Source organism: Phyllobates terribilis, unplaced genomic scaffold (genome assembly GCF_046119375.1).
Source record: "Phyllobates terribilis strain yellow unplaced genomic scaffold, ASM4611937v1 Scaffold_7__3_contigs__length_470593459, whole genome shotgun sequence".
Classification (NCBI taxonomy): domain Eukaryota; kingdom Metazoa; phylum Chordata; class Amphibia; order Anura; family Dendrobatidae; genus Phyllobates; species Phyllobates terribilis.
The window spans coordinates 182,140,538-182,162,525 of NW_027362767.1; the positions used below are offsets into that span (position 1 = coordinate 182,140,538).

The 21,988-nt window shown below is 47.5% G+C and overlaps 1 protein-coding gene across 3 annotated transcripts in view; it reads left to right on the forward strand.

The window, feature by feature from the left end:
• LOC141153050 (cortexin domain-containing 1 protein-like) overlaps positions 1-6,352 on the forward strand; it is a 43,909-nt gene extending 37,557 nt beyond the window's left edge. For all 3 annotated transcript variants that reach the window (XM_073637728.1, XM_073637729.1, XM_073637730.1), the window contains exon 2: positions 1,761-6,352. In XM_073637728.1, coding sequence (XP_073493829.1) covers positions 1,807-1,971 — 165 coding nt within the window. In that variant the 5' untranslated portion in view covers positions 1,761-1,806 and the 3' untranslated portion in view covers positions 1,972-6,352. The remainder of the gene's footprint in view (positions 1-1,760) is intronic.
• Positions 6,353-21,988: the final 15,636 nt, after the last annotated feature.

Below are 21,988 nucleotides of genomic sequence, written 5' to 3' on the forward strand. Positions count from 1 at the left end.
CCCCCACATATGGGGTATCGGCGTACTCAGGAGAAATTGTACAACAAATTTCATGGTGCAATTTATCCTGTTACCCTTATGATAATGCAAAATTAGGGAATGAAAAACATTTTTTATGGGAAAAATGTGAAAATTTTATTTTTACGGCTCAATATTATAAACTTCTGTGAAGCAGCTGGGGGTGCAAGGTGCTCACCACACATCTAGATAAGTTCCCTAAGGGGTATAGTTTCCAAAATGGTGGCACTTGTGGGGGGTTTCCACTGTTTAGGCACATTAGGGGCTCTCCAAATGTGACATGGCGTCTGCTAATTATTCAAACAAATTTTACATTCAAAAAGTCAAATGGCGCTCCTTCCCTTTCAAACCCTGCCATGTGCCCAAACAGTAATTTGCCTCCACATATGGGGTATCAGCGTGTTCAGGAGAAATTGCACAACAAATTTCATGGTGCAATTTATCCTGTTACCCTTATGATAATACAAAATTAGGGAATGAAAAACATTTTTTGAGGGAAAAATGTGAAAATTTTATTTTTACAGCTCAATATTATAAACTTCTGTGAAGCACCTTGGGGTTCAAGGTGCTCACCACACATCTAGATAAGTTCCCTAAGGGGTCTAGTTTCCAAAATGGTGTCACTTGTGGGGGGTTTCCACTGTTTAGGCACATCAGGAGCTCTCCAAACGCAACATGGCGTCCGCTAATTATTCAGACAAATTTTACATTCAAAAAGTCTAATGGCGCTCCTTCCCTTCCGAACCCTGCCGTGCGCCCAAACAGTGGTTTTCCCTCACATATGGGGTATCAGCACGCTCAAGAGAAATTGCACAAAAAAATTTGGGGTCCATTTTTTCATGTTACCCCTGTGAAAATAAAAAAATTGGGTCTAAAGTAACATTTTTGTGAAAAAAGTTAAATGTTAATTTTTTTCTTCCACATTCCAAAAATTCCTGTGAAGCACCTGAAGGGTTAATAAAGTTCTTGAATGTGGTTTTGAGCACCTTGAGGGGTGCAGTTTTTAGAATGGTGTCACTTTTGGGTATTTTCTGTCATAAAGACCCCTCAAAGTGACTTCAAATATGATGTGGTCCCTAAAAAAATGTTTTTGTAAATTTTGTTGGAAAAATGAGAAATCGCTGGTCAACTTTTAACCCTTATAGCTCCCTAACAAAAAAAAATTTGGGTTCCAAAATTGTGCTGATGTAAAGTAGACATGTGGGAAATGTTATTTATTAACTATTTTGTGTGACATATCTCTCTGATTTAAGGGCATGAAAATTCAAAGTTTGAAAATTGCAAAATTTTCAAAATTTTCGCCAAATTTCCGATTTTTTCACAAATAAACGCAAGTGATATCGAAGAAATTTTACCACTATCATGAAGTACAATATGTCACGAAAAAACAATCTCAGAATCAGGGGAATACGTTGAAGCGTTCCAGGGTAATTACTTCATAAACTGGCAGTGGTCAGAATTGAAAAAATTGGCCCGGTCACGAAGGCAAAAACAGGCTCTGGCGCGAAGTGGTTAATTCCCCCAACATCGCCACCACATGAGAAATACAGTATTACATGGTGCTCATTGAAATTAATGGAATTTTAGAGCAATGGACAAATGTATTTGGTCCTGCTTAGAGAGTGAGACACTCTTTTGTTTAATGATGGGGTCGTGAATGTCAGAAAAGGGTTTTCAAATATGGGATAAAGACACATTATGAAACAAAATCATCATTAATTATGTTTTTTCCCCCCATCTAGGTCTTTTCCCCTTTAAGCAGATGAGAAGAATACAAAGGCCCATAAGATGGATGATCCCACCTTACTACCCCTCGTGGATGTGGATAAAGGATTTGCCATTGCCTTATTCTTGCTCCTCTGTGTCTTCTTGGCCATGATGATAGTCCGTTGTGCCAGGCTTATAATGGATCCCTACAAGGACATCCCAAACTCTATGTGGGAGGATCAATAGGACGTGATGGTTGAGCACAACAGTCGTCTTGGTGGGACGTTCTTCTTGTTGAACATCGTCCTGCTGCTTCGTGGGCCTGTAAATCTGAAGGCAACTAAAGTAATAGCTGTCAGGAGGAACAATAATCATCACCTAAATCACTGCCCTTATGTCGGAGAACGGGAAATTAAATGTCCAGTTCAGCATTGACTCGATATGTCGTTACTCTTTTTAATTTCATTAGCTAAACGGATGGTTTCCAGTGTTCGATTGTTTCCATCCATCTTTGATGGATTTGCAACCTCTGTCAGGCACTTAATGAAATGCACAATGCCGGAGTAGCAGACAACTTCATTCATCCCAAAAGCCAATATAATTCACTTCTCAGTAATAGACAATCTAAAGTATCATCAAGACTAAAGGTCTTTCAAAATCCACTTTTCTTGGCAGAGATGATGATTGTGCACCTTGCTTCCTAAAATATTTTTAAAAGGTACTATGTTAATAATAAGTTAGGCTCAGTCTCCAATCCTCCAAAATCCTACTTACGTGGGTCCTGGAGTGATGAGGTTTTAGGTTCTTCTGGCCTCCTGCCATCATCATGACTTTTGAAGGTCACTTTGATGTTCCTGTGGACTTCCCCATATACACACTTGTGTTACTTTCAGAAGGGAAATAGAAATAAGCCACTGACAAATCTTCCATTGTTTCTTCGACAACTGCCTTTTTGGAAGAGACAGGACACCCCATGCACATTAGGAACTTACATTTAATGTATGTAGGCACTTTAAACCATCACAAAATGTCTTCTATCAAGTAAATTTGAGAGATAGATCTGACATGTTTGGTAGGTGCTTATCACTATCCTCCAAAAAAAACAAACAACATATCTGATTGTTGGAGCCAAATGAACATTTTAAGGGGGTAGATGGAGAAGACTAGCTGAAAGGGAAGTCTCATAGGTTTGGCAGCTGCCAGTAATATCAAATATATGAATAGCCAAAATGTAATATGTGGTTTACAACACTTTTTGGAGTGTCTCCACCTAGTAGTGAGGGATTCCACCTTACATACCTCATTGGGGTATGTAGAAAGTGGTCGTCTGGATGGTTTAGATATGAATTTACATCATATAATTGCATGGGAATTTTAGAATAACATTTTGGAGAGAAAAAAATATTTTTTGTTATTTATTTACTCTAGAGTTATCTATATTTTCTAGAATATTGAATTGAAGAGTGCCCTAAAGCATCTTACTTGGCCAAGGAGTTTCCAGGTACAGTAGATTTACATTTATTATTTACTTACAGTAAATTTACCTTATCTAAGTCTCTGGACTTAAACTCCACCTCCTAACCATCCCAGTCCTGCCCATGAGGAACGAGGCAGAAAGAAATGTATTTCCCAAGTGAGATTTTGACCACTAGGAATGAAGCCGAAAGAAATTCATCACCAAAGTTAGATTTCCTGTCTTAAATTAATAATTAATGCCAATTTCTCTCCAAAAGTTGAAATGGAGATAATTTGGATTGAATATAAGGTCTACCGACTTCCCAGAAAACAGATAGTTTTTTGCTTTCTACCTTCAGTTCCATGTGTTATTTTTTCTTCTTGGTCCTCGATTGCTAGATTATATGTATGGATTGTTAGAAAAGGGTGTTAGTTTTTGATTACTTTATTAAAGTCTCTGGACTCAAACACCACCTCTTAATACTCTCAGTCCGGCCCACAAGGAACGGGAAATTCAATTCCCAAGTTGGATTTCCCTTCTTATATTATTATTGAAAGTCAATTACTCTATACAGGTGGAGAGAGAAATATTGGCTGGATTGAATCCACTCCAGACTTCCCAGCAATGACATATACTACTTGTTTTGGATCAGACGTCTGGAGTATTAGGAAGATGTGTTAGATTTTGGTTGCTTCATCTAATTCTCAGGACTTAAACCCCAACTCCTAACCCTCCCTGTACCACCCAACTCCTAACCCTCCCTGTACCACCCAACTCCTAACCCTCCCTGTACCACCCATGAGGAATGAGACAGATAAAAAAACATTACCCAAGTTAGATTTCCTTTCTTAAATTATTATTTAATGTCAGTTTCTCACTAGAGGTACAGCGAGAAATTGTCTGGATTGAATCCAATTTCTCAAGACTTCCCAGAAACTAGATTTAGATTACCTCACCTAACTTTCTGGACTCAAACCCCACCTCCTAACTGTCCACATCCTGCCCGCAAGGAACAAGGCAGAAAAGAATTCAGTACCCATGTTATATTTCCCTACTTAAATTATTAAGCAAAGTTAACTTCTTTCTAGAGGGAGAGAAACAAATTGTTTGGATGGAATCCACGGTTTCCAGACTTCCTATGAAACTCGATTTTGATTACTTCACCTAACTTTCTGGACTCAAACCCCTCCTCCTAACTCTGCCAGTACTTCCTATGAGGAACAAGGCATTAAGATATTCATTCTCAAATGTTATTTTTGTACTTAAATTATGACCTAAAGCCAATTTGTATAGAGAGGCGGAGAAAGAAATTGTCTGGGCTGAAACCAATGTCTTTAGACTTTACAGAAATTTCATAAATGTATTTGACTTATTTGCTCCTTAGTTGTGGAATCAAGTGTCTGGAGTGTTACAAATATATATGATATTTTGGTTAGTTAGATGTCTTTCAATACTGGACCTATACTGCTGTATTGATATCGCAGCAGGATTCTAAAAGCAATAAGCAAGAAAATGTTCCATGTTAAAAAACCTCTTTGTGTTAAATAGAAGTTTTAACACCCAGTCCCGCCCACGAGGAGCAAGACAGAAAGAAATTCATTACCCAAGTTAGGTTTCCCTACTAAAATGATTAACTAAAGACAATTTCTTTTTAGAGGGGTAGAAATAAATTGTCTGGATTGAATAGAATGTTTCCAGACGTCCCAGAAACTAGAATTTGATTACTTCACCTAACTCAAACCCCACCTCCTAACTCTCCTGGTCCTTCCTACGAGAAACAAGGCATTAAAAAATGAATTACCAAAATTATATTTTCTTACTTAAATTAAAAACTAAAGCCATCAAATGCTGAGTATTTTCCCTTAGATGTATGGCTCAATGGACTTAAACAATAGGGTTAGGTATGTCCAGCTTAGCAATGACTATCAGACTGGAGGTCCTTTTCCATCAGCTTCTTTTAGAGCGTAATCTACATATAGCACAAGTTTTTCAGTAGTGATATCAACAAATCGACATCCAGGACAATATGAACCAATAAAGGCACATAATGGATTTATAGTGACTTGTCGATACCATCCGAATTATTGCAGTCAATCCTTTTGAACAACAATTTCTTACAAATATACAGAAAATTAGCCACAACAGTGTTAAGAGCACAAAGGGCAAAGCAGCCCCCGAAAACACCACTGTGCATTCAACTACCATTCTGTAAGAGGTATTTGGAGAGAACTCCAATTTTATTATTATATATATATATATATAGCACAATGTTAGATTTTTTTTATACATCTGTACATGAAGAAGACAACAATTTTAAGGGCTTCATTAACACTGAGGAAGACAAGGGAGTTTCTTCCTCTGTTTAACCCCCTTAGATGCTGTGGTTGATGTTCATAGCAACACGGGGTTTAACGTCTGCGATCAGAGCTTGCTCCAATAGCCGGAGTAAAGTGTTTATCTGCTATGTACAAATAAAAATCATTCCTTCGAACCTGATATGCTAAAACTTACAAAGTGTCCCTCATTTCTACTGTAATGGCTAGTTGTGTCGAGAATGGCGGTGGTCCTAGTAGGACTATCAAAGCTGGGTGCCATGGACACACACACCTACTCCTAAAGCTCTGCTCAAACCTGGGTATTTTTTATGCTTGGGCCATGGATGTAGGATATATTGTCAGCAGTGCCCCTTACCATCATTAGCAACAATAACATAACTGGCGGACCAGAGCAAGACATGGTGCAGTCCAGAGCAGCACTCACTATTCTGCTGGAACTAACCCTGTTACCTCCTGTATTATACTCCACAGCTGCACTCACTATTTTGCTGCCTCCTGTATTATAGTCAAGAGCTGCACTCACTATTTTACTGGTGCTGTCACTGTGTACATACATTACATTACTGATCCTGAGTTACATCCTGTATTATACTCCAGAGCTGCACTCACTATTCTGCTGGTGCAGTCACTGTGTACATACATTACATTACTGATCCTGAGTTACATCCTGTATTATACTTCAGAGCTGCACTCACTATTCTGCTGGTGCAGTCACTGTGTACATACATTACATTACTGATCCTGTACTGATCCTGAGTTACATCCTGTATTATACTCCAGAGCTGCACTCACTATTCTGCTTGTGCAGTCACTGTGTACATACATTACATTACTGATCCTGAGTTACATCCTGTATTATACTCCAGAGCAGCACTCACTATTCTGCTGGTGCAGTCACTGTGTACATACATTACATTACTGATCCTGAGTTACATCCTGTATTATACTCCAGAGGTGCACTCACTATTCTGCTGGTGCAGTCACTGTGTACATACATTACATTACTGATCCTGTGCTGATCCTGAGTTACATCCTGTGTTATACTACAGAGCTGCACTCACTATTCTGCTGGTGCAGTCACTGTGTACATACATTACATTACTGATCCTGTACTGATCCTGAGTTACATCCTGTATTATACTCCAGAGCTGCACTCACTATTCTGCTGGTGCAGTCACTGTGTACATACATTACATTACTGATCCTGTACTGATCCTGAGTTACATCCTGTGTTATACTACAGAGCTGCACTCACTATTCTGCTGGTGCAGTCACTGTGTACATACATTACATTACTGATCCTAAGTTACATCCTGTATTATACTCCAGAGCTGCACTCACCATTCTGCTGGTGGAGTCACTGTGTACATACACAGGATTAGTAATGTAAATGCCGCTGTTCTCCTGAATCCGGCGATGTTTTTCCTTTGTTCCTGCGCCTTTCCATTCCTGAGATATGGCCCTGGCTTTCCTGTATATAAATCTAGTCTATTTTTTATCAACTGGGCGTGATTCTCAAGAAAATGCACACAGAAAATAATTGAGGACCACGCCCACTTGTTTAACAAGACTATTTTGATACACAGGTTAGAGGAGCCATATCTCAGGAACAGAGAGGCTCAGAAACAAAAGAAAAACATCTCCGGATTCAGGAGAACAGCGGCTTTCACACTAGGTACATGTATATTGCAAGTGACAGCTCCCTTTAGTAGACCGTTATAGGGTCGTGATCTATGCATTATATGTTGTCGGTGATTATAAATATATAGATAATGTAAATTGAAGAAAAGCACAACTAGATTTCTATGGAATTAATTTGTTACTTTCCTCATTTTTCTGTGAACCGGCTATAACCCAAACCACGTATGTAACATTTCTACTGAGTGATTCTGAATAAAGACATTCTCAGCGATTGTTCTTTTACTTGTTCTGAGATATAAATTGATTAATTTTACTGTCTTTTACCTGAATTTGAGGGAGAAAACAGCGATCATTTGATTGTCTGTGTAATTTTTTTTACTGCAGGCTGACAAGCAATCTATCAGGTCGTACGTAGGCAGATACCGGCCTCTGCAGAGACCCTGATACTCAAAATCAGTGGCCAAACCCCCAGGGATCAGAAATATATCCCTATACATAGGATATGAGTCCAGCAGATTCTCCTTAAGGTATTCATTATAGTAGTGGGGTCTTCCTAGCAAGACACCCCACAAGACCTGCCGTATACCGGGAACGCCCCACAAGACCTGCCATATACCGGGAACACCCCACAAGAGCTGCCGTATACAGGGAACATCCCACAAGACCTGCGGTATACAGGGAACACCACACAAGACCTGCTGTATACAGGGAACATCCCACAAGACCTGCTCTATACAGGGAACATCCCACAAGACCTTCCTTATACAGGAGACACCCCACAAGACCTGTCGTATACCGGGAACACTACACAAGACCTGCCGTATACCGGGAACACCACACAAGAGCTGCCGTATACCGGGAACACCACACAAGAGCTGCCGTATACCAGGGACACCCCACAAGACCTGCTGTATACCGGGAACAACCCACAAGACCTGCCGTATACCGGGAACACCACACAAGACCAGCCGTATACCGGGAACATCCCACAAGACCTGCCATATACCAGGAACACCACACAAGACCAGCCGTATACAGGGAACAACCCACAAGACCTGCTGTATACCGGGAACACCACACAAGACCTGCTGTATACCGGGAACACCACACAAGACCAGCCGTATACCGGGAACATCCCACAAGACCTGCTGTATACCGGGAACATCCCACAAGACCTGACGTATACCAGGAACACCACACAAGACCTGCCGTATACAGGGAACACTACATAAGACCTGCTGTATACAGGGAACACCCCACAAGACCTGCTGTATACAGGGAACACCCCACAAGACCTGCCGTATACTGGGAACATCCCACAAGACCTGCTGTATACAGGGAACACCCCACAAGACCTGCCGTATACCGGGAACATCCCACAAGACCTGCTCTATACTGGGAACATCCCACAAGACCTGCTGTATACAGGGAACACTACATAAGACCTGCCGTATACAGGGAACACCCCACAAGACCTGCCGTATACCGGGAACATCCCACAAGACCTGCTGTATACAGGGAACACTACATAAGACCTGCCGTATACCGGGAACACCACACAAGACCTGCCGTATACCGGGAACACCCCACAAGACCTGCCGTATACCGGGAACACCCCACAAGACCTGCCGTATACCGGGAACACTACATAAGACCTGCCGTATACCGGGAACACCCCACAAGACCTGCCGTATACAGGGAACACTACATAAGACCTGCCGTATACCGGGAACACCACACAAGACCTGCCGTATACCAGGAACACCCCACAAGACCTGCTGTATACAGGGAACACCACACAAGACCAGCTGTATACAGGGAACACCCCACAAGACCTGCCGTATACAGGGAACACCCCACAAGACCTGCCGTATACCGGGAACATCCCACAAGACCTGCCGTATACAGGGAACACCCCACAAGACCTGCTGTATACCGGGAACATCCCACAAGACCTGCCGTATACAGGGAACACTACATAAGACCTGCCGTATACCGGGAACACTACACGACTCTTTTTTATTTCAAATTCAAGTTTTTTATTTTTGTGTTGAAAAAGTACAAGAAAATACAATATACATCGTTAAAGGGGTAAAAGTAAGAAATAGTTTTCCAGCACACGATGTAGAAAAATTAAAAAAAGCCTTTATTTAATCCATTGTTAAAAAATACAATTCCAACAGAAATAAAAGCGTGTGTAGGCTTACGCGTTTCGGATCATATTTGACCCTTAGTCATAGCATAAAGTACTGAATAAATGTTGCACTTTTCAAGGAAAACAGTCAAGGAAAGCTGCCAGGGGTAACACCCACCAAAATCAGCTGTGATATCAGAGTCACTAATTCAAGGCTAGCAGTGATCTAAACACTAGTTTAACCCTATAGTACATCCATCCTCTACAAACATATTACAATGTGAACTGTCACTTAGTAATGCACTAATTATTTGATCACTTTTTACCCAAGTTTTTTATATATGTGAATTCATTGAATAAACAATTGATGCACTATTTAAATATATATATATATGTAACAATAGGAGCTTCTAAAGATATTATTACCTATTTTCTAAAAATTATTGTTCTAACATTTGATTTCAAGGGCATACTTTTCCAAAAACAAAAACAAAAAAAAAAAAACTCTCCACTTTAAAACCATATGAAAATGGCTGGAAATTATTACAAAACGTAATGAGCATGTTTTGTTTTGTATACCATTGATTATAGAGTCCCCTAGATTGATCACAAAAAAAAAAAATTTTCGTTTTTTTCTTTTTTTCCCTTCCCCTCTCCTTTTTTGAAAAAAACAAACAAACATTTCCATTGATTAAATGCCTCAATTTGTCCCAACTTTAATATAGATCCATCAATTCATGTTTTAGGTTTAGTCCTGCTGGGTGTCTGGTGTTTAGTTTTAGAGTCCATCGAGCTTCAGTCATCTGGGGTAATTTAACCCTATCTCCACCTCGCCGGGGAGCAGAAACAAATTCCAAAGCACTTACTCGCAGGCTACTTAAATCCCCCTTGTGTTCATACAAAAAATGTTTGGAAGCCCCCGAAAGACTGCGGGTAGTGACATTGTTAATGTCATAAATGTGCTCTGACAGTCTTTTTCTTACACTGCGGCTTGTAGATCCCACATATTGTTTTCTGCATATCGTGCAAAAAATGATATAAACCCAGTGGTCAGTAGCACAGTTCACGAAAGTCTTGAGATTAAATACTTGACCCTCATTACTTATGACAGACTTGTTATTATTTATCATAAAGGACATGACTTCTGGCCGCATCTGAATGAGCCCTTAGTGGACAGCCATGTGCGACCTATCTTACCTGTATTTTCTCGGAGGTCACTCGGGGAGATTACATTTCCTAATGTCAGGGATTTTTTTGGAACAAATTTACAACCATTTTTTAGAATTTCTCTGAGGGTGCTGTCAGTGGTTAATAATGGTAGATGTTTTCGAACAACATTAATTACTTTATAATAATTGCTATTGTGACACCCCAGGGGTCTGGTTGCCACAGTGATAGAGATATTATGTCTGAGAGCAGGTGGGAGGTCCTTTGGTCAGGGATCCTGTGCATGCCACACCTCCTGCCCAGTCTTGGGAGGGGAAGGACTTCCCCTATATAAACCTGGGGCTGAGGCAGGGTAGGGAGTTCTGAGAGGAGAAGACAGGGAGCAGAGCTGCTCTATGGGCTCTGCTCCACAGGCAGGCCCTGTCCAGGGGCCTGAGCCTGGAGTCAAGGAGAGTAGAGACAAGAAACAGCAGAAGCAATACTACTACGAGTCAGGGGCTGGCAGCTGCAGAGCTCGCCCTGACTGAGAAGCTTTCTTACCGGACCCGGCGTCCGAGGCTGTGGGGACTAACTCTTACCCAGCAGCAGAAGCCGACCGGCAGGGGATTTCAGGTCCTCTGGCCCAGAAACCCGAAGGCACGGTCACACGCGTGGGACCAGCACCGCCATCGTGGAGCGGAAGCCATTAGAAGGCCCCGAGTCACCGGCCATACGGGTGAGCACCACACGGTACACTCAGGGACGTGGGCTACTTATATCCGCTTCTAGCAAGGTAGCCAGAAGAGTACAGTCAGTTTGGGAGGCCTACAACTCCGCCTGGCCAGGGGAGATCCCATCTGCTCAAGGACTGACCAGGCCCCGTTCACTAGCAAGTACTCCGGGAGGGTCTATCGTTGTTACCAGTAAAGACCCTGAATTACACCGCACCGTCTCTGAGTGGTTCCTGCTACCCCCATCATCCACATCTGCTGCCCTGAGGCCATACCCCTCCCGTTGGGGGTTATACCATCTACGCTGCACCATCCATCCACCGGCCTCAGCGGACTGTCCTGCAGCGGCAGCTCCATAGCTGCATTCAACGGGTGGCGTAGTCGTCCTACATCTACCGCTGTTACATCGCCGCTCAGTTTGACTCCCTGGGCACGGACCGGGTCACCGCCACGAGACTACAACCCTCAAGAGATCCGGCTCCGGGTAAGCTCCCGCGTGCGCAACGCAGCGCGACACAGGCCCAGGGGCGCGTCAACTTTGGCGTAGTCGGCAGGATTTCGTGCCCGCAACCACCGGGTACTGCGTGCCTGAAAAAGACTGTTCAAACTTACCAGTGGTGAAGATTCCCGCCATCTGTGAAGATTCCCGCCATCCGTGGAGTTTTCCCGCCATCCGGCGCCATCTTCTGCCTTCTTCCCGCCATCCGAGGAGTTTTCCCGCCATCCGGCGCCATCTTCTGCCTTCTTCCCGCCATCCGAGGAGTTTTCCCGCTGTCAGGCAAAAGGTATTTTTGCCCGAGTTTTTAAAAATGAGAGATGTTTTAAAAAAGGAAAAAAAAACCCCACCCCCTATCTGTTTGTAAGTGAAGACATAGAACTCACTTTTGCTTTTCCCCAAACCAGGAATTTTTATGACCCGCCATAAAACCTCAGTCCAGGGCAAGCGCTAGTACAAACCGGAAAATCCCTCCAAAAAATCCCATTGTTTAATTGTACAAACGTTTTATGCCAATTTTAATCACGCACAGGTCTGACAGAAACATCGGAACCACGTTTTTTGAATGCTTACCTTTTTCCCATTACAATAGTATAACTTGCATAACTGAGGAATGACCGGGAACTGAGATAATGGATTCTGAGCTTCTGAGCGTCATAGAGGTTTCATATTTAATATCTATCTTCATGAATATTGGTGACGGTCAAGATGATGTCTCCCTCTTGGATGTGGGACCCCCCCACACCAAGATATGGAATCTGAAGGATCTGTTAGGTCTTCTGCAGCTGGGTGGGCTCGCAAAGCCGAGCCCCCCTTGTAAGGTAAATAAGGGGTGTTCCCCAGAGTTTTGGCTGCTTACTAAAAAGCAAATCGGCCATTTTCAGGTCATTCTTCTCAGGGACGTCGAACGCACGCACATCACGCGGCGTAAGAAGAATCACCTCTAATTTCCGGGGAGCCGTCCCTCCCACAGAATCTGAGACCATCACCTTGTGAAGCAGGTTTTGCTATTACTTATCCCTTTTATTTTAATAACTGTTTATGCATACATGTAAATTGTCTCCTTTATAATATCTTGTATATCTTTTGTAAACACTGCCCCCTTTTGGGAGTAAATCATTATTATTTACCAGTTTCTTTCTTCTTGTCCTATGTCGAGCAAACACGTTCCTCACCCGCTAATTCACGTTACCTACCAGGTACCCGATCCACCTGTTAAGCGATCGGTGGTGGCAGTATACCAGTATTTATGTGATATTGTGGTTTGAGGGTGGCTGGTCGGAGGTATATATACGTTCCTGGAAGGAACTGGTGGTATATATACGTCCTGTCACATCACGTGCCGCAATAGTCGACATAACTTAGAGCAGCTGCACCCGTGCTTATCCTCTGTCAATACCGTGTTTGACCAGCAGGATAAGGGGGCGCCAGAGAGCTGCAAGGTCTGACCCAAGAGTGGGTGTTGTTTTCATGACAAATTGGTGGCAAGCGGTGGGATCATAGGACATTAGTGTTCTGGTTTGAGCAATCATTCCTCTCACTAAAAACTTGCACAAAAGTTTTGAAGATCGAACTCAGTGTTTATTAGATCTGAGACAATACTGTATGTGTAGCAGTTACCCCTACCCTTCTTCGCTTTTTCTTTTCTATTTTTATTTTGGTGATCATGGTCGTAGTTGGGGAGTCCTGGTATCACCAGCAGAAAAAGGACACTCTTACTGGAATATGTATAACCAAAGGCATTGACCCCCACGGCAAAAGCAAAGAACAAATGATTTCTGAACTGTTACAAGGTGCTGCAGAGCCCGTCCGACAGCAGAGCCCTGATGAGGGGGCGGCCAGCCAGGGCCCGGATGGTGTTGCTGCCGGGGTCCAACCGGTGATTGCCAGCCATACCCGCAACCTGGGTAGTGTGGACCTCCACCTGCAGATGGCCTTGGAGGAGCTCGCCACAGACAATCATGATGGACGACTGGAGCTGATCCTGAAATTCCAGGAGCGGGCTGAGCGACAAGCTGACCGAGAGGCTGCTGAGCGACAAGCTGACCGACAACACCAGCTGGAGCTAGCCCGGATTCAGAAGGAGTCGCCCTCTACGCAGACCCGTGAGTCCAACAGTGCCAGCTGCTTTAAACCTCGTCCTGAGCACTTCCCTGTGATGGAAAAGGATGGGGACTTGGACACATTTCTGCGAGGCTTTGAAAAGGCCTGCAGGCAGTATCAGCTGCCCATGGACCAATGGGCAAGATATTTGACTCCAGGGCTCCGAGGAAAAGCTTTGGAGGTGTTTGCTTCCCTCCCTCGAGAGCAGGATGGAGACTATGAGGCCGTCAAGCAGGCCCTGATAAAAAAGTACCAGCTGACTCCGGAGGTTTACCGGAAAAAATTCAGAACCCTCCAGCGTGGACCACAGGACACCTACCGTGATGTGGTAGACGGGCTCAGAATCAACTTTGAGCAGTGGATCCAAGGACTGTCAGCGACCACCTTTGAGCAGCTAAAGGACCTGATGGTGAAAGACCAGTTCCTGCATCTGTGTCCGACTGAGGTACGGCAGTTCGTGATGGATCGGGAGCCACCTGATGCCAATAAAGCAGCGCAGATCGCAGACACCTACGAGGCCAACCGGAGACCAGAGGTGCGGAAGCCGGTCGTCGCCAGCTGGAAAGGGGGTAAGCCATCAACCACCATCCCTGCCCCTGCCAGCCGACCTTCCGGAGGCCTTTTTCCCGTTGCCAAGGCCCTGCCTGCATCCGATGCCCGCAGGTGTTATTCCTGCAACCAGACTGGTCATCTCAGCGCCACTTGCCCAGAGAAGCAGAGGAAGAACCCCCCATCCAAGGCCCCAGGGCCTAATGCTTCAGTTCTTTTGGTGGGTGGGCCGGTTGGGAGGGCCTGTGAAAACTTTCAGTCTGTCAGGGTGGGGGACACTCTCACTGTAGGCCTCAAGGACACTGGGGCCGAACAAACCCTCATCCGACCTGAACTGGTGTCCCCTGAAGCGCTTATTCCAGGAAAGACCCTGACTGTCACTGGGATTGGGGGCGTCCGATGCCCCTTGCCCATGGCCCGGGTTTTTATTGATTGGGGTGCGGGGAGTGGGGTGAAGGAAGTGGGAGTATCCAAAAACCTACCTGCAAATGTTTTGTTGGGAACTGATTTGGGGAGGATGTTTGCTTATTATGTCCCTGACACCCCTCCCCGATCTGATACGGTTGGTAAGGTTAATGCTAATAATGTGAATGTCAATGCTTTACATGATGATGGTGATGATGATGATGATGATGATGATGATGATGATGTTGTTGTATTGGAAGGTGCAGGAGAACTCAGCCATGTCACTCTGCGGGGTGATGTTGCTGAGGATCCCCTAGCAGGAGCAAATGTCAGTGCCAAGGGTAATGGGGAGAGGCACGAGGACCATGAAGCAGGTGGTGCTGTGCCAGTGACCAGTGTCACAACAGATGGAGACCTGGCTGATGGTAGCTGCCGCATACGTAGCACTGTGCCTGAGGTAATGGAGGATGATGGAGAAGTAGTTCTCATGGCCTCTCAGGCTAATGAGACGGTGTTATTCCCCGGGGAGACGGCCTATATAGCCGCTGTTACCCGCAGTCAGAGTGCCCAGAATGCAAGTAACGCCCTGCCTTCTGGACCCCCCTCGAACAGAGGAATAACTGAATCAGGTATGGACCCAGAGCCGGTCCCAGAGGGTCCCAGTGAGGACGTGGCCTTAACCTCACTTCTGGCTTCCTCCAGCCAGGAGTTTCAGGCAGCTCTGCACTCAGATGATAGTCTGGAGACGTTAAGGAGCCTCGCGGAGAAACCCACCTCCGAGTCGGATAAGGAGAGGGTATTCTGGGACCAAGGGAGGTTGTACCGGGAGACAGTTCCCTGTACACCCCAACAGGAGTGGCTGAGGGAAAGACAGCTGGTCGTCCCCTACCAATTCAGGGACGAGTTGTTGCGGATCGCCCATGAAATTCCACTCGCTGGACACTTGGGGGTTAGCAAAACCAAGGCCCGGCTGTCTCATCACTTTTATTGGCCCAAAATGAGGACAGATGTGGTGAACTACTGTCGCTCCTGTACCACGTGTCAAAGAGTGGGAAAGTCAGGGCCGGCCCCCAAAGCCCCCCTGATCTCTTTGCCAGTGATAGAGGAGCCTTTCCAGAGGATTGCTGTGGACATTGTGGGACCACTGGCCATACCCAGCAGCTCTGGAAAACGATTCATCCTTACCGTGGTAGACTATGCTACCCGGTATCCGGAGGCAGTAGCCCTGTCCTCAATTAGGGCGGATAAGGTGGCGGACGCCCTCTTGGCCATCTTTTCGCGAGTAGGATTTCCCAGGGAGATGCTTACCGACCAGGGGACTCAGTTCATGTCACGCTTAATGGAGGCCCTATGTAAGAAAATGCAGGTGCAGCATCTGGTATCGAGTGCGTATCACCCACAGACCAATGGTTTGTGTGAGCGATTCAACGGTACCCTCAAACAGATGTTAAAAATGCTGGTTGAGACCCAGGGTCGCGACTGGGAGCGTTACCTCCCACACCTGCTATTTGCTTACAGAGAGGTTCCACAGGCCTCGACGGGGTTCTCCCCCTTTGAGCTCCTGTATGGCAGGCGTGTCCGAGGACCCCTTGGGTTGATAAGGGAATTCTGGGAAGAAGAGCCGAGCTCCCCAGGAGTGTCCATCGTGGAGTATGTCATGCGCTTCCGTGACAAGATGCAGACCTTGACGCAGTTGGTGCATGACAACATGGCGCAAGCCCAGGCTGACCAGAAGCATTGGTACGACCAGAACGCCCGAGAACGGACCTACCAGGTGGGTCAGAAGGTGTGGGTGCTGGTCCCCGTACCAAAGGACAAGCTTCAGGCGGCCTGGGAAGGCCCTTACGTCATACACCAACAGCTCAACCCGGTCACCTACGTGATCACACTTGACCACGAGCGGGGTAGGCGGAAGGCGTTTCACGTTAATATGATGAAGGCTCATCAAGAACGTGGAACCTGCGTCCTACCGGTCTGCAACCTGCCCGAGGATGGGGAGGATGACCCCCTCTTGGACATGCTCGCCCAAGCGAAGGCCAGCGGGTCCCTAGAGGATGTAGAGCTAAGCGACTTGCTATCCGCAGACCAGAGGTCTCAGATGCAAGCAGTGCTGAAACCCTTCCAAGCAGTGTTCACCAACCTGCCTGGCAGGACTGAAGTGGCGGTCCATGAAGTGGACACCGGGAATCATGCCCCACTCCGGCGGACAGCCTATCGAATCTCCGACGAGGTGCAGCATGTCATGCGCCAGGAGGTCGAGGAGATGCTGCAGTTGGGGGTGATTAAGCGGTCCAAGAGCGCGTGGGCCTCACCTGTAGTCCTGGTGCCTAAGAAGGACCGGACCACCCGGTTCTGTGTGGACTACAGGGGGCTCAACGCTATCACCGCCTCTGACGCACAACCAATGCCACGCATTGAGGAGCTGCTGGAGCGGTTAGCCAGCGCGAGCTATCTCTCCATTATGGATTTGAGTCGGGGATATTGGCAGATTCCCTTGAGCCCCGGGGCTCAGGAGAAGTCCGCCTTTATCACCCCCTTCGGATTGTATGAATCCACGGTCATGCCCTTCGGCATGAAAAATGCCCCTGCCACGTTCCAGCGAATGGTCAACCACCTGCTCCAGGGACTGGAGAGGTACGCAGTAGCGTACCTGGATGACATTGCCATCTTCAGTCCCACCTGGGAGGATCACCTCGAGCATCTGCAGCAGGTGCTCGGGCGCATTCACCAGGCGGGCTTGACCATCAAGCCGGGAAAGTGCCAGATGGGCATGAACGAGGTCCACTACCTGGGGCACCGGGTAGGTGGGGGTACTCTGAAGCCAGAGCCTGGGAAGGTGGACGCTATCGTGTCCTGGCCCACCCCCAGGACCAAGAAGCAGGTGCAGTCCTTCTTGGGCACCGCAGGGTACTATAGACGCTTTGTGCAGGACTATAGTAGCCTTGCGAAGCCCTTGACAGACCTCACCAGGAAGAGCCTACCCCATTCCGTCAAATGGACGGATGAATGCGAGGTGGCCTTTAGGGCTTTGAAGACTGCCCTGAGCAGCTCTCCTGTACTAAAGGCGGTCGACGGCACACGGCCACTCTTAGTACAGACCGACGCCAGTGAATTTGGCCTCGGTGCTGTACTCAGCCAGGTCGACTCGGGGAACCAAGAACACCCCGTGTTGTACCTAAGCCGGAAACTGCTGCCGAGGGAAGTGGCCTATTCCACCATAGAGAAGGAGTGCCTGGCCATTGTATGGGCCCTCAACCGCTTACAGCCTTACTTGTACGGGCGCCCCTTCACTGTCGTGACTGACCACAACCCCCTGAGTTGGCTGCACACCATGTCAGGTGCCAACGGAAGGTTGTTACGCTGGAGCCTCACCCTCCAGCAGTACGACTTTACTGTTCAACACCGCAAGGGCAGCGAGCATGGCAATGCCGATGGGTTGTCCCGGCGAGGGGAGCCTCCAGACATACGCTTGGAGGAGTACCAGAAGGTCCTACCTCCATAGCGCAGTCAAAAAGGGGGAGGTGTCAGGCAAAAGGTATTTTTGCCCGAGTTTTTAAAAATGAGAGATGTTTTAAAAAAGGAAAAAAAAACCCCACCCCCTATCTGTTTGTAAGTGAAGACATAGAACTCACTTTTGCTTTTCCCCAAACCAGGAATTTTTATGACCCGCCATAAAACCTCAGTCCAGGGCAAGCGCTAGTACAAACCGGAAAATCCCTCCAAAAAATCCCATTGTTTAATTGTACAAACGTTTTATGCCAATTTTAATCACGCACAGGTCTGACAGAAACATCGGAACCACGTTTTTTGAATGCTTACCTTTTTCCCATTACAATAGTATAACTTGCATAACTGAGGAATGACCGGGAACTGAGATAATGGATTCTGAGCTTCTGAGCGTCATAGAGGTTTCATATTTAATATCTATCTTCATGAATATTGGTGACGGTCAAGATGATGTCTCCCTCTTGGATGTGGGACCCCCCCACACCAAGATATGGAATCTGAAGGATCTGTTAGGTCTTCTGCAGCTGGGTGGGCTCGCAAAGCCGAGCCCCCCTTGTAAGGTAAATAAGGGGTGTTCCCCAGAGTTTTGGCTGCTTACTAAAAAGCAAATCGGCCATTTTCAGGTCATTCTTCTCAGGGACGTCGAACGCACGCACATCACGCGGCGTAAGAAGAATCACCTCTAATTTCCGGGGAGCCGTCCCTCCCACAGAATCTGAGACCATCACCTTGTGAAGCAGGTTTTGCTATTACTTATCCCTTTTATTTTAATAACTGTTTATGCATACATGTAAATTGTCTCCTTTATAATATCTTGTATATCTTTTGTAAACACTGCCCCCTTTTGGGAGTAAATCATTATTATTTACCAGTTTCTTTCTTCTTGTCCTATGTCGAGCAAACACGTTCCTCACCCGCTAATTCACGTTACCTACCAGGTACCCGATCCACCTGTTAAGCGATCGGTGGTGGCAGTATACCAGTATTTATGTGATATTGTGGTTTGAGGGTGGCTGGTCGGAGGTATATATACGTTCCTGGAAGGAACTGGTGGTATATATACGTCCTGTCACATCACGTGCCGCAATTGTCGACATAACTTAGAGCAGCTGCACCCGTGCTTATCCTCTGTCAATACCGTGTTTGACCAGCAGGATAAGGGGGCGCCAGAGAGCTGCAAGGTCTGACCCAAGAGTGGGTGTTGTTTTCATGACACCCGCCATCCGGCGCCATCTTGGAGACGCCGCGCGGGAAGAAGAGGGGCGTGGACTCCGAAAGCGCGCCAGAACTGAAGCCCCGCCTCACGTCCGGACGTTGCGTAAGGTCCTGGAAGGAGCCCAGCAGACGCCGACGTCACAGGAGCGCGACGCCAGGTCCTCTACCCCGACGATTGACTGCGGAGCCGCGGCCTACGGAAGAGGATCTCCGGAAGGTAGGCCACGGTCCACTAGGGGGGAGGAGGACACCAGGAACGGACAGCAAGATGGCGGACCGGCAGCAGACTAAGCTGCCCAGCATCGGCAGTGCCCCAGTCGTCGCCGGCCCCGACCAGCGCCGGGAGAAGACGCGTGACGCAGGAGCGGTCGCGGGAGCAGGTAAGAGGAGTCTCCCTGTCCCGGACGCTGCCAGCGTCAGCCTGCTCCCGGGCCCCCTGGTGGAGCCGCCGATTCCGGGCGCTGCAGACACCGACCTGCTCCAGCCCCCGCAACAAGCCCTGCGGCCGAGCCCTCCAGCCCTGGGCACCACCACCACCAGCCCGCGCCCAGGCCCAAAGTCGCACTCTCTGACCCCGGGCGTCATCAACGGCGACCCTCTCCAGGCCCGGTCGCAAGGCCTAGTGAACCAGGGCGCCGCTGTTCCAACAGTGCCCTCTACTTCCAAAGCACCCCCGGCCTGGTCGCAAGGCCGAGTACCCCCGGGCGCTGCCGCCCCTACGGCGCCCTCAACCTCCACAGTGCCACCCCTGGGCGCAGATCTTTTCGCACAACATGCCAGCCCAGACGGGCACCGCGGACGTGATCTCTATCCGGGTGATGTGGTTACCTTCACCCGGCATAAGGGTGCCAAAGGACTGTACGCCCTCCATGTACACCGTCTGACTGAGGAAGAGCTGAAGTACTACCAATACGAGGAAGGCCAAGAGGACCCGGACGGGTCTGAAGCCTACACACAAGAAGGAGCAGGAGGATGCCGTTACTGAAGTACGGTAAAGTGGAACTGTACATAGTTACCCGTAGGGGTACTTGTGTTGCTAATTAAAATATGGTCCCCGTTGGGACAAGTGTGAACTGTTCCCGTGTGTCCCCTATCCTTAACCAGGCTGAGGACTGTGAGCAGCCATCCCATCTCCCCACAGGCTGAGGACTGTGAGCAGCCAATCCTTATCCCCACTGGCCGAGGACTGAGAGCGGCCATATCTTGTAAATATTATGTGTTTCCAGTTATTTATAGGAGTCCTTGGTGGATTTACCGGGAATCCTTTGTACAGTTAGTGGAGCGTAACCCAGGATGGACTAAAAGACTGTTAAGGACTCGGGGTAGGACAGACCCCTACCTGGTTACGTCTCCCTGTTTTGGTGAAATGGACACCTTGCTTTTCTTCAAAGACTGCACCCGGTTACGGACATGCCGTGACCACCTTTATGTGTTTCTTCTTATTGTACTGTTATTGTTGTTATATCTTGTTATGTTTTTCTAAAATATGTTTAGTCCCGGAGTACTAAATTTCACTAGGGGGGAATGTGACACCCCAGGGGTCTGGTTGCCACAGTGATAGAGATATTATGTCTGAGAGCAGGTGGGAGGTCCTTTGGTCAGGGATCCTGTGCATGCCACACCTCCTGCCCAGTCTTGGGAGGGGAAGGACTTCCCCTATATAAACCTGGGGCTGAGGCAGGGTAGGGAGTTCTGAGAGGAGAAGACAGGGAGCAGAGCTGCTCTATGGGCTCTGCTCCACAGGCAGGCCCTGTCCAGGGGCCTGAGCCTGGAGTCAAGGAGAGTAGAGACAAGAAACAGCAGAAGCAATACTACTACGAGTCAGGGGCTGGCAGCTGCAGAGCTCGCCCTGACTGAGAAGCTTTCTTACCGGACCCGGCGTCCGAGGCTGTGGGGACTAACTCTTACCCAGCAGCAGAAGCCGACCGGCAGGGGATTTCAGGTCCTCTGGCCCAGAAACCCGAAGGCACGGTCACACGCGTGGGACCAGCACCGCCATCGTGGAGCGGAAGCCATTAGAAGGCCCCGAGTCACCGGCCATACGGGTGAGCACCACACGGTACACTCAGGGACGTGGGCTACTTATATCCGCTTCTAGCAAGGTAGCCAGAAGAGTACAGTCAGTTTGGGAGGCCTACAACTCCGCCTGGCCAGGGGAGATCCCATCTGCTCAAGGACTGACCAGGCCCCGTTCACTAGCAAGTACTCCGGGAGGGTCTATCGTTGTTACCAGTAAAGACCCTGAATTACACCGCACCGTCTCTGAGTGGTTCCTGCTACCCCCATCATCCACATCTGCTGCCCTGAGGCCATACCCCTCCCGTTGGGGGTTATACCATCTACGCTGCACCATCCATCCACCGGCCTCAGCGGACTGTCCTGCAGCGGCAGCTCCATAGCTGCATTCAACGGGTGGCGTAGTCGTCCTACATCTACCGCTGTTACATCGCCGCTCAGTTTGACTCCCTGGGCACGGACCGGGTCACCGCCACGAGACTACAACCCTCAAGAGATCCGGCTCCGGGTAAGCTCCCGCGTGCGCAA